This window comes from Medicago sativa, chromosome 5 (assembly GCF_051527215.1).
Source record: "Medicago sativa cultivar Bolivia chromosome 5, Bolivia_mono, whole genome shotgun sequence".
In the NCBI taxonomy this organism is placed as follows: domain Eukaryota; kingdom Viridiplantae; phylum Streptophyta; class Magnoliopsida; order Fabales; family Fabaceae; genus Medicago; species Medicago sativa.
The window spans coordinates 80633266-80647242 of record NC_140753.1 but is presented as its reverse complement, the minus strand read 5'-3'; the positions used below and the strand labels follow the sequence as shown (position 1 = coordinate 80647242).

Genomic DNA, 13977 nt, shown 5'->3' with positions numbered 1-13977 from the left:
ACCTTAGAACTTACAGGTCGTAGTGCGTGTAAATAAAAGTGGTGTAAATGATTACAAAAAAGTAAAGTTGTAAAGTGGAATCAAATAAGGGTATATTAGGAATAGTCGTATTAAATAGGTTAAAAGTGGTTAACTTTTGCTTATAATAGTGACCAAAATTTTAAGTGTTTTTTTGCTTATATATGTGATCGGAGGGAGTATTTACTAATTACTTAACTCAGTTAAAAACACAATATAGGGTTTGTATTTTTGGCGAGGACTAGAATAAAACTTAATCAAAAGTGATGTGAATTACTTAACTCAGTTGAATGAATAATGAACTGAAGTGAGGTATTTGTTTGTTTGTTTGTGGTTTGGATGGAGAACGAGGTGGTAGAATTTGATATTGGTTTGGGAGGAGAATATGAGGAGGAGCCGCCGCATATTGAGATGATGGACGAGGATGAGGAGGAAGAATATGAAGAAGTAGAAGAAGAAGATGATGATTTGGGAGAAAGCAGCGGCAGCGGTGCTGTTTATTTTCCCGAGGCCGGAGATCTGGAACCTTCCGAGGGTATGGAATTCGAGTCTGAAGAGGCTGCTAAGGCTTTCTATAATTCCTATGCTCGTCGTGTTGGTTTCAGTACTCGAGTCAGTTCTTCTCGTCGTTCTCGCCGCGACGGAGCTATCATTCAGAGACAATTCGTTTGTGCTAAGGAAGGGTTTCGCAATTTGAACGAGAAACGTACCAAAGACAGAGAGATCAAACGCCCACGAACAGTCACAAGGGTTGGATGCAAAGCCTCTTTATCTGTCAAAATGCACGATTCTTCTGCCAAGTGGATCGTATCTGGCTTCGTCAGAGAACACAATCACGAACTTGTTCCACCCGATCAGGTTCACTGCCTTCGTTCCCACCGGCAAATTTCTGGATCTGCAAAAACCCTAATTGACACTTTACAGGCTGCTGGTATGGGTCCTCGCAGAATTATGTCTGCACTCATCAAAGAGTATGGTGGTATCAGCAAGGTTGGCTTTACTGAGGTTGATTGTAGGAATTACATGAGGAATAATCGCCATAAAAGTTTACAAGGCGACATTCAACTTGTTCTTGATTATTTGAGACAAATGCATGCCCAAAATCCTAATTTCTTCTTTGCTGTTCAAGGTGATCTTGATGACGAGGATCATCCCATCACCAATGTTTTCTGGGCTGACCCCAAGGCAAGGTTGAATTACACTTTTTTCGGAGATACTGTCACTTTTGACACTACTTACCGCTCTAACAGGTATCGATTACCCTTTGCTCCCTTTACTGGTGTAAACCATCATGGTCAACCTGTTCTCTTTGGTTGTGCTTTTCTAATTAATGAAACTGAAGCTTCCTTTGTCTGGCTTTTCAACACATGGCTTACCGCCATGTCTGGACGCCCCCCACTCTCCATAACCACTGATCATGATTCTGTCATTCAGTCCGCTATAATGCAAGTATTCCCAGACACTCGTCACCGTTTCTGCAAGTGGCATATCTTTAAGCAATGCCAGGAGAAGTTGTCTCACATTTTCCTCCAGTTCCCAAACTTTGAAGCCGAGTTTCACAAATGTGTTAACTTGACTGACTCAATTGACGAATTTGAGTCTTGCTGGTCCACACTTTTAGACAGATATGATCTCAGGGACAATGAATGGCTTCAAGCAATACATTCCGCTTGCAGGCACTGGGTACCTGTATATTTGCGAGACACATTCTTTGCAGAGATGTCCATCACTCAGCGAAGTGATAGCATGAACTCTTACTTTGATGGCTATGTGAATGCTTCAACCAGTTTAAATCAGTTCTTTAAGCTTTATGAGAAAACGCTTGAAAGTCGCAATGAGAAAGAAGTAAGAGCGGATTATGACACAATGAATACTTTGCCAGTATTGAGGACCCCATCTCCGATGGAGAGGCAAGCATCCGAGCTTTACACAAGAAAAATTTTCACTCGATTCCAAGAGGAGTTGGTTGGCACGCTAACATTCATGGCATCCAAAGCTGAGGATGATGGGGAGGTCATTACATATCATGTAGCTAAATTTGGAGAGGATCATAAAGCATACAATGTTAGATTCAATGTTTTAGAGATGAAAGCGACTTGCAGTTGCCAAATGTTTGAGTTTTCAGGCCTTCTTTGCAGACATATTCTGGCAGTATTTAGAGTTACCAATGTCCTTACTCTTCCATCTCATTATATACTCAAACGCTGGACAAAAAATGCCAAAAGCAACGTCAGTTTGCAAGAACATTCTTCTCATGTATATACTTACTATTTGGAATCTCATACAGTTAGATATAATACTCTCCGACATGAAGCCTTTAAATTTGTTGATAAAGGTGCAAGCTCCCCTGAAACTTATGATGTTGCAAAGGATGCTTTACAAGAAGCTGCAAAAAGAGTTGCGCAGGTAATGCGAAAGGAGGGGAGAACTCCCATCAGCAATGGGAAGGTTAGGAGTCACTTGCTGAATGATGAAAATCATGCTAATTACACTAGTGGCTGTCAGGATGAAAGCTTGGGAGAGCATATGAATGAGGTCAGAATTCCATTTTACGGTTGTTTTTAACCTGTTCTACGATGGCATGTTATATGTATTTTAAATGTATTTTACTCCTTAATCCACCATGCTAGAGAATAGAGATATAAAACTAACATTGAATCTTCACCAAATAGCTTGCGGTCTTAGGATAATTGAATCTTGAAATGATATTAGAGCCTCTATGATAAAGTGGTTAGCAGTTTGATACTTGTCAGTTGTCACCACCATCATTCTTCCAATAAAGTTGAATTTCAGTGCACAAGGTAGTTTTGACTTGTGTGTTGGCCACACATCAAGTCCAAAGGTTTTGTGGATGAGGGAATGTGCTAGAGATATAAAATCAATCTTTACTTTCAGTTGTACAGCTTAGGTTATTCAGCGACACACCCTTTTTAGCTCTCAAGGTAAGGCTAGTTGGCAATTGCTTCTCAATCTTAACCCTTTGACCTTCATTTTTGTTGAGTGCTATTGCATATGTTCTCTATATATTATAAGTCCTACTAATATATAATCATCATATGCTTTTGTGTCCTTCTACATGTCTATGGTTTTAATACTAAAATCTTCCAACCATTTTGAGTTATGAGTCTTGTGACTCAAAAGTATCTGCATGTTTGTTCAATTTGAGTAATACCTATGAAACACTCATTCAACACTTATTTATGCAATTTATAGTCTAAAACCCAATTGAGAAGCTAGTTACTCATTTTATTTGTACATATTCAGGGGAAGTTAAAGTAAACACGTAAGATATGTTTTTTTACATTATTTGTACGCATTTTATTTGCTCCAAATATTGATTTTGATACAATTTTTGTTGTAAAAAATTTTTTTTTACATCAATTGGCTTGAAGTACACATCAATTTGGAAGAAAATTTAATCCTCTGAAGATCGAACTTATCATCAATTAGGACTTAATTTACTTATTATTTTAAGTCATCTTTTAAGAACCAAATTGGTAGTGCACTGAGATTTTTAGAGAATAAAGTAACATCTTGATTTCATTGATTGAACAAAGTTGGCCTTTTGAAAGATAAATTCCTTATCCATTATCCCTTAGGTCTCTCTGATAGGGTCCATAAAGAGAATAGCCCAATGGATAGTAGAGGTGAGTTGGCAAGTTCGTTAGAGGGAAAAATGGGAAACACATGTGGCAGAGAGTGGTGGGTGAGGTGTGTGATCTATTTTGTTATAAGAAAATGTGCAATTCCAGATGGAGTTATCTTAGATCATTATTCAGTTAGAACCTTAATGTTTGGGTACAGAGAAATGTCTCTAGGTGCTTTTGCTCTGGGATTACAGGGGTTAATCTTCTGTAATGTAATATTTTCTTTTTCAATCAATAATACTAGTTTTATGTTCTCCGTTAACTCGGTTCCTATCACTCTCCCCTGACCAAGAACTTCACATTTTGATGTTTTAATCGTTACTTTACATAGATACATTACATGTGAATAAATTTAGTCATTAGTTTTCTTTTTTCTCTTAGGAATTTGTATTTCGTCAGTCTTGTTACTGCATTCAGTTGTCTGATGTTCGTTGTTTTCACCCAAATTAGAATTATATGGTTTTGAATTAATTAAGGATGCATACTGTGTTGGGTTTAGTTTTCATTTGCAATGTTTTTCCCTTAGGGCATAAAGAAAAATATTTGCATCATATATCATCTCAACATTTTATGATTCTGTTTTCATTAAAGCATTCTTTGAACACATTTTGTGTTTTAATATTGGGTTTTAAGCAATTAATGTTGACTGAATTGACTTGTAGATGTGGTATGTTGTGGATTTTGGTATTATCAACTAAGTTATGTTTACTGCATTGTAAGCACAAATGCACAAAATTTTGGTGGCAACAATTCAGTGTGATATGGAGACAAGAAAAAACAGGGGTTCCACTTTGGTGCCATTAATGGCACCAATGGCACCATCCAATTCCATCTCCACCACACACACACATCACACACACATCACACACACATCCCCACGCGGACCCACACACATCAACGGCCAGGATCTCTGCTATGGCACCAATGGCACCATTTCTAAGTCACTGAAGTATTTCCCAAAAAACAGCAGTGTCAAATGCTATAAACCAAAAACATCATTAACAACATTAATCATTAATCGATGCGTTTTCTTCCCAACGTGGGATCAGTTTCAAGGATCAAACAACGCATAATGTCTTGTTATAAATCACATTTAAAGAGAGACAATTTGACTCCAAACCTCTTTTAATAGTTTGGCTTGAAGTTTTATTTGGACTATCCTCAATCTGATTTATTTTCTTACTGGGCTTTCCACACACCTACCTAACGCACCAAAGACGAGGTTCTACATTCTTTTCTACTAGGAACTATCCCTATTTTTTTTTTTCTTCTAATGATTTTATTTCTAATCCTATATTGTCTTGCATAACCACTCATCTATCATAATATTCTTAGCTTTGAAACTGTTATAAATCCAAAATATCATTTAAAAGTAATGTGAACTAATATTTGGAATACGAATTTGTACTTGATTTAGCCGAAGCATACATTTGTAAAATGACATGAAGATTTACTTAAACATCTACTTTTCTTGCTTTACTGAAGCTGGATTTAGTATTGTTTAAGTACTCTATGATACCTTTATAGAGTTATTCTTTCCATCATCATCATGATGTGCTTAATTGTATATTAATTTAATACCCATTGATTGGATATTGTCTGACACATAGTAACATAATTCGCTGGGTTGACTAGCGAACCGCGAATTGGTTCGCGCGGACCGATTCGCGGTACTTTCGCGTATTGGTTCCCCCCAATTCGTGGCGAAATTTGCGGAAACAAGCGAACCGTGAGTATCCGTATAAACGAGCGATGGAGAGTGAAGGGAGAACTGTGAGTTGAGGGCGTTGTAGCATGAGAGTGAGAAGAACATGAGAAGAGAGTGGAGAGTGAAGAAACAGAAACTGGATTTGGCTGGTAGCGGCTGTTAGGATGAGGAAGATGATGAAATTAGGGTTAGTGTAAATTGGGCTTATCTGGGCCATTTTTTTTTTTTTTATATTGGACTTTGCTAAATTTGACCCAATGCTGAATTGCTAAACATAATGTAATAAGTGTCGCCTAGTGAATTTTTTTAAAACGTAAACTCTCTTTTTTTTTTAACTAAAATACTTTTTCTTTTTTGTATCAAAACTATATATACTCCCAAAATAGTTTTATTGGTATATTAATAAAAAAATATTATTACTCATTATAAATTAATTTATTTAAATGTAAAAATGTTGAGTATTTGAACGGAAATAGTGTTTTTTTTTTTTGTTACAACGGAAATAGTGTTAGTACTAATAAATTTTAAGTTTTGTTTAAAAATTCTATTAAAAAAATACTCTTAGTTAAAACTTTATTGATAGCTTATTATATTTAACTAGGTATTATTAGCCCTACGAACCGAAGCGTACCGAAGCTCTATACCCCCATGCGTACCGAATTCTTCTGATGTAGCGTGCCGCGAACCCGTACCGCGTACCAGGACGAATCGTGAATTATGTGACTATGGTCTGATAGTTGTTGGAACAGAAGCATGTGATATTAGTGTTCTTTGTGAATTGCAATTAGCCAAAAAGCGCTTTCACAAATATATTTTGTTCTTACGTGCATTTGGTTGAGGAATGTTGAATAATAATGATATGGAAAGAGAGGGAACAACCTTCTAATATATTCTGCGTGTCTTTCATTTTTCTATTTTAGTAGATTTGTTATTCTCCCCATGTGCTTTCTCTCATTTCTTTCAAATGCTGTTTTCTTGAATTTTCTTTTGTCTAATAGATTATATCGGATACCATATTTTAAATTTATGATATTTCATACTCAAATATGCTTTTGTTTATCTGAATTACTTAATATCTAATATCTTGCAGGATGATATGGATAAGCATATCACGAAACTTACGGATGAGCTTGAGTGTGCAAATAGGAAATGTGAAATGTACCGGTCTAACTTGCTCTCTGTTTTGAAAGCTGTTGAGGATCACAAGTTAGAGTTGTCAGTAAAGGTGGAAAACATTAAGATAAGCATGAAAGACGGCCTCTGAGGAGGATTGTGGGAGTACATAGAAACAGATAGGAAAACAAATGAAAAAGATGCTTATGTTTTCTTTTTTGACAATCTAGTTAATGCTCCTATGAATAACCCCATTTTGTTTAGTTTTTGTAGAAATTGATAGTCATTTCAACTTTTGCCTTCCCCCCCCACCCCCATCCTTTATAAAATTGAGATAATCTGCGATGTTTATTATGTCAAATTTAACTTTTATAGTTGATGACTTTCAATATGTTATTAATACTTTTTAAGTTCAATAGTTGTATAACTACTTATTATCTGTACTCATACAATGAAAATCGTGCTTATTACAATCTTCTTAATCCTTTAATGAAATCGAACAAAGGATGAGGAAAGATGCAAGTAGATTACGCCCTTTGCCTTTGGAGAGTTTTAACTCTTTGCCTTTGGATTCTGATTGTTTTAATTTAAAGCTGTATTATTTTATTATTCAAAAACAAAAAAGAGAGAGAAAGTTGGCCACATGAGGGTGTCGTTCCTGGGTTGAAGTTACACTCAGTTTTCGAAGATCAGGGGTTGAAAAGGGAAAATGGGGTTAACATAAAAAGTTGGTTTCAACCTTTAGAAAAGGTTGGTCAAATTTAAAACCCATCTTGAGTTCGACAAGAACTTTTATTTTATCACAATAAACTCGGTTTACTTTGTTAGATTTAACTTGTTTGTTCAAATCACAAAATTTAAAAGTATTTTTTATAAAAAAATATAGTCAAATTTCCATAGATATTTGACCTTATAAATATAGACTTGTGACTATAAACTTATCTCTAGAGATGAATAAGTGGGATGTTAAGGTTCAAGATCAGACCCCGTGACATATTATGCAATGCCATGTCCAATATTTTTCACCAAAATTCAAAAAAATTGTAATATATCCCCCCTAGAAACCGAACTAACAAAATTTTAAGCTATATTTTACGTCAAGGACTTATAGTACATCATATATACGGTGTCTTCCAATTTATAACTCATTCAATTTTCTTCACAAAAAGCCGAAAATGTGTAGTCTATAAATAAGGAAAAAAGCCTTAAAAACTGAACCAACAAAAAACTTTCCCAAATAATGAAATTTTGATATATTTTTTCCTTTTTGACTTGTATCACATTGCATAGAGCCATTCGGCAAACATTCGGTCATACTATTTTTTTCACCAAAATATGTGGTGTATAGTATGGAAAATATCCCTTGAAAACATGACATAGCTACATAAATCGGGATGGTGGAATAGAATTTTGAGCTATATTTTATTTCAATAACTTAAAAGGACAACACATAGGCTTTGTTTGGTAAAAATAGCGGATAGATGATAAGTTAGTTGATAGCTTATAGTTGATAAACTAGTTGAAGTGTTTGGTAAAATTATCAGTTCAACTAGCTAATAAATGTAAAATGCCATAAAATTGGCATTTTTTTTTTTTGGTACAACATAAAATGGTATTCTTAACTCATGATAAAATTTATATCGATTTATATCCAAAAATTTAAAATTTTGTAATTTAAATTACATTTTTTTAAATAATTTAAATTTATTAATAAAATATATTTTAGGAAAGCCCTAATATGGACCTCAAAAACAGAGGTTCATCGGTGGACCTTTGTAAATGACCTGCCACAAGCGGTTCCCTACAAAACAAAGCAGTGCTGATTTCTACCCCACATGTAAACAACATGCCCCACCCACCACTTTTACCGGTATACGACATTGAGTCTTTCACCTCTATCTTCATTGATGATTCAACATCTTTATTTCTATGTAACATCTTATGATTTTTCTGATTAACTCTATTTTTGTTTTCATGCAGTATAAATTATTTCAGTTCTGAATATTTAGAAATAATAATAATTTCCTATTATAATTCCATCAATGATTAGATCTGGTCATTTGGAGAAGATAGTGTAAGAAATGAGAGATCCAAGCTCTTTGTAATGAAAGCAGATTAGATCAACAAGCACATTTCAAGAATATGTTCAACAGAAAAGTAATGGTTAAAGGGTCTTCCATTATATTCACATAAAGAAGGGTCTTCGAATGGCATTGAGTTTGAAAACAGATATTGGATTGGATTCGGACCATCTTCACCATTCATCACTTTCGCGTTTCGTAAATACAAGCTGAGAATTTTGGAACTTTTCTTATTTTCCAAACACTTTAAAAATGATTTCTGGAAAATTAACTTTTTTTTTTGTCACGATTGGTGAACATAAAGAAGGATAAAAAGATGTGACTATTTTTTTAACTTAAAAAATATGACTGGCTATAGACGGTCATTCATTTCTTCTCACAATCAAACACACCCTAAAAGAGGACCATGGGTGGACCAGAAAATATAGGGTTCATATTAGGGGTGTCCTATATTTTATATTATAAATAAATTTTATTTTAGATCTATTTTCATGTAAGTGTTTTTTTATTTATAAAACAATTAAAGGCATTATTAACAATAGCGTCTGGAAAATAAGCTATAAGCTCGTTGTAAAAATACCGTTACCAAACAGAGTTTTTTTGTCAGACGAGCTTATAAGCTATCCGCTATAAGCTAGCTTCTTGGCCTTGCCAAACAAAGCCATAAAGGGAGTCTTTCAATTTACAGCCTATTCAACATTTTTTCGCAAAAATCCCAAAATTTGTACTTTACAATAAAGAAAAAAAATCCGTAAAAACTTAACCAACAAAACTCTTGGCCGAAAATGAAGTTTTAAGCTATTATATTAATCTTGTACATGTATCACATTGCATCGAGGATGCCGGCAAACATTCATTCTATTGCAATTCTATTGTAAGGAAAAAATCTCTCAAAATCGCAACAACAAAAATCTTAACGGAGGAATGGAATTTTGAGCTGTATTTTTTTTCAAGGACTTCTAGCACAACACATAGTGGGTGTCTTTAAATTTAAAGCTCATTTAATTTTCTTCACAAATATCACAAAAAATCCCTCAAAATCGTTACCACTTGATGAAGGAGTGAAATTTTGAGCTATATTTTATTTTGAAGACTTCTATCACATCCCTTAGAAGGGTGTCTTCTAATTTAAACCTCATTCAATTTTCTTCAGAAAAATCCCAAAATTCGTAGTCTAAAATAAGGAGAAAAAAAAAAACTCCCTAAAAACCGAACAAACAAAAGTATTTGGCTAAGAATGAAATTTTCAGATTTTTTTTCCCTTCAACTTGTATCACATCACATAGAGCTCTTAGGCAAACAATCGGTCCATACCATTTTTTTTCACCAAAATATGTGGTCGTTTGTACGGAAAAAATCGCTTGAAATTTTAAATAGAAATAGATTGATAGAGGAATGGAGTTTTGAGCTATATTTTAATTATATCACACCACATTGATGGCATCTTATAATTAATAGCCGATTCAATTTTTTTATCTCGCCAAAATCCTAAAATCTGTAGTTTATAATAAAGAAAAAAAGGCATAATAACTGAACCAACAAAAATCTTTGCCGAATAATGAAATTCTGAGCAATTATTTTTATAATGGACATCTATCACATTGCATCTAGGCTTCCATCAAATATTCATTTCATTCTTTTTTCTTTCTCACCAAAATAGGTGTTCGATAGTAAGAACAAAATCTCTGAAAATAGTAACGACAAAAATCATGACGGGTGAATGGAATTCCGATCTATATTTTTTTCAAGGTATTCTAGCAGATCACATAGTGGGCGGCTTCAAATTTAAAGCTCATTAGATTTTCTTCAAAAAAAATCCCAAAATTTGTAGTCTATATAATAAGGGAAAAAAGTCCTAAAAATCGGACCAGCAAAAATCTTTGCCGAAGAATGAAATTATGAGTTACATTTTTATCTTGGACATGTATCACATCACATAGAGGCTTCCGTAAAACATTTGTTCCATTCCAATTTTTTTCACCAAAATAGGTGGTCATCGTAAGGAAAAATTATCTCAAATTCTAACAAAGTCTTGACGGAGGAATGTAATTTTGAGCTATATTTTATTTCAAGAACTTCTAGCACAACACATGGAGGGATTCTTCAAATTTACATCTCATTCAATTTTCTTCACAAAATCCTTAAATTTGTAGTCAATAATATGAAAAGAAGACCTAAAAACCGAACCAACAAAAGTCTATGCCGAATAATGAAAATTTGAGCTATTTTTTTTGCCTTGATTTTGTATCACATCACATAGAGAACTTTAAAAATATTGTGTCCATTCCATTATTTTCATAAAAATTTGTGGTTTTTAGAAATGAAAAAATCCAAATAAATTGTAACTACATAAATCTTGATGTGGGAATGGATTGTTCACCTATATTTTATTTCAAAGACTCATAGCACACCACATAAAGGGTGTCTTGCAATTTAAAGCTTATTCAATTTTGTTAACAAAAATCCCAAAAGTTGTAGTCTATAGTAAGGAAAAAAAACCCTAAAAAACCAAACATACAAAAATATTTGTCGAATAATGAAATTTTGAACTATTATTTTTATTTTGGACATGTACCACATCGCTTAGAGGCTGCCGGAGAATATTCATTCCACTCCAATTTTTTCACCAAAATATGTTAACAAAAATCCCAAAAGTTGTAGTCTATAGTAAGGGAAAAAAACCCTAAAAAACCAAACATACAAAAATATTTGTCGAATAATGAAATTTTGAACTATTATTTTTATTTTGGACATGTACCACATCGCTTAGAGGCTGCCGGAGAATATTCATTCCACTCCAATTTTTTCACCAAAATAGGTGGTCTATAGTAAGGAAATAAATCCATCAAAATCCAAATGACAAAAATCTCTACGAAATAATGAAATTTTGAGCTATATTTTTTTTTTCAAGGACTTCTAGGAAACTACATAGTGGGTGTCTTTCAATCTAAATCTCATTAAATTTTCTTCCCAAAATTCGTAGTCTATAATAAGGAAAAAAAGCCCTAAAAATCAAACATACAAAAATCTTTGTCAAAGAATGAAATTTTGAGCTATTATTTTTATCTGTCACATGTATCACATCACTTAGAGGCCGACAGACATTCTTTCCACACTAATTTTTTCACCAAAATAGGTAATCTATAGTAAGGAAACACTCCAATTTTTCACCAAAATAGATGGTCTCTATAGTATGGAAATAATCCCTCAAAATACTAATGACAAAATCTTGGTACATGAAGAGAAATTTGAGCTATAGTTTTTACAATCACTTCTAGCACAACACAAAGCGGGTGTCTTCCAATTCAATGCTCATTTAATTTTGAAATTCTAGCACACTAGTTTTACGATGTTCTATGAGATGTTCCAACACCGGAACCACAGAAAATAGATGTTGCGTTTAATGTTCCAACATTATACTAACAAACATAAAATATGCAAGAAAGTAAATGACAAGAAAGTAAAAGGCACAGAGAGTTTGTTGACCCAGTTTGGTGACAAACACACCTACTTTGGGGGTTACCAAGCCAGGAAGGAAATCCAATAGTGCAGTCATTATTCTAAAGTTATCAGTAAACCACGTTTACAACTTAAGACCTAGGACCTACCCGTCTAGACTTCAACCTAGAAACTCCTAGATCTGAGATCCCATCTCACTATCCTACAATCAATCACATCCCCTTTGATTATCAGATTTAAACACAAAATGGTGAAGTTACCTTCAAACACAAACTATAACCTTGCTTCAAAGCCTTGGTGTAGCACACGAGTTACAACTCAATAAACAGTCCTTAACATGTATCAAGGTGATACAAGAAAGGCTCACAAATAACAAACAGTCCTAGACTTGCATCAAAACGATACAAGAGAAGAACACACAAATAACACGACTCAAAACCCTAAAAACTATTCTTTTAGAATGACGGCTTGAATCAATGAATTAGGTCTTGTACTCTTGTATATATACTGAAGCAATATGGGCTTATTAACTTGTTGGGCTTCAGAACAAAGTAGATCGTTCAGCTGATCTACGTAACAAGAATTAGTAACAAATAAGGACAGTCATAATATGTAGGAACATCTTTAGGAACTTCCAAACATATCCAAATATTCCCTAAAATATTATTACTTCTTTAGGAATAAAACCACAACTGATTCTGAACAGATATGCGCGTTGCTTGGTCAACAAGATATGAGGACGTGGATTCCTTAATAAGATAAAGCGCGCGTACAATCAGGCATAAAACAAGGCACACTGAACCGTGCAGGATGTTGGAACATCACATCCAACATCTTGTGAAAATGCCTAAAACATGTTGGAATATGATATCCAACATCACAATCATGGATATTTGTTTTAGCAATAATGCAGCCAATACAAATACGCAACAAATTTTATTCACGAAAGTCCACAACAATGTAGTCTATAAACAAGGAAAAAAATACCTTCAAGGTATGGTCACTATAAGTATTTAGTAAAATTGATTTGAGATCGGGATATCATCAGAATAGAGTGAAGGTAGAAGATATATCCAAAACGCGTTCCGAACAAGGTATGGTCACTATGATTATTCTGTGATGCCATTTGGAGTTACTAATACGCCAGGTGTCTTCATGGAATATATGAATAGAATATTCCATCCTTTTCTGGACCGTTTTGTGGTAGTGTTTATAGATGATATTTTAGTGTATTCGAAGTCGGAGGTGGAGCATGCTGAGCATTTGAGGATTGTGTTGTGTGTCTTGAAGGTGAAGCAGTTGTTAGCTAAGTTGTCGAAGTGTGAGTTTTGGTTGCGGGAAGTAAGTTTCCTTGGTCATGTGATTTCGAAGGGTGGTATTGCGGTGGATCCGTCGAAGATTGACGCAGTGTTGCAGTGGGAATCGCCGAAGTCTATTTTTGAGATTAAATGTTTTCTTGGATTGACAGGTTATTATAGGAGGTTTATTGAAGGATTCTCTAAGTTGGCGTTGCCATTGACGCAGTTGAATCGGAAGGGAAAAACGTATATTTGAGATGCTAAGTGTGAGAAGAGTTTCCAAGAGTTAAAGAAGAGGTTAACTTCTGCGCCATTGTTGATTTTGCCGAATTCGAAGGAATCTTTCGTTGTGTATTGTGATGCTTCTAAGATGGGTCTTGGTGGTGTGTTGATGCAGAATCTTCAGGTTGTGGCTTATGCGTCAAGGCAGTTGAAAGTGCATGAGAAGAATTATCCGACTCATGATTTGGAATTGGCGGCGGTTGTGTTTGTGTTGAAGATTTGGAGGCATTATTTGTATGATTCTAAGTTTGAAGTGTTCAGTGACCACAAGAGTTTGAAATACTTGTTTGATCAGAATAAGTTGAATATGAGACAGAGACGGTGTTGGAATTTCTTAAGGATTATGATTTTCGGTTGAGTTATCATCCTGG

The 13977-nt window shown here is 34.3% G+C and overlaps 1 protein-coding gene across 1 annotated transcript; it reads left to right on the top strand.

The window, feature by feature from the left end:
• Positions 1-297: 297 nt before the first annotated feature.
• Positions 298-6902, top strand: FRS5 (FAR1-related sequence 5). Its single transcript, XM_085710487.1, has 2 exons — positions 298-2553; positions 6464-6902. The coding sequence occupies exons 1-2, from the start codon at positions 358-360 to the stop codon at positions 6635-6637; spliced, it is 2370 nt and encodes a 789-aa protein (XP_085566613.1). The 5' UTR covers positions 298-357; the 3' UTR covers positions 6638-6902.
• Positions 6903-13977: the final 7075 nt, after the last annotated feature.

Excerpts from the sequence above, each read along its gene's own strand:
- FRS5 (XM_085710487.1), top strand. The coding sequence starts at position 358 with ATGGAGAACGAGGTGGTAGAATTTGATATTGGTTTGGGAGGAGAATAT. Across the intron at positions 2,554-6,463 it reads TGGGAGAGCATATGAATGAG|GATGATATGGATAAGCATAT; the intron begins GTCAGAATTCCA and ends AATATCTTGCAG.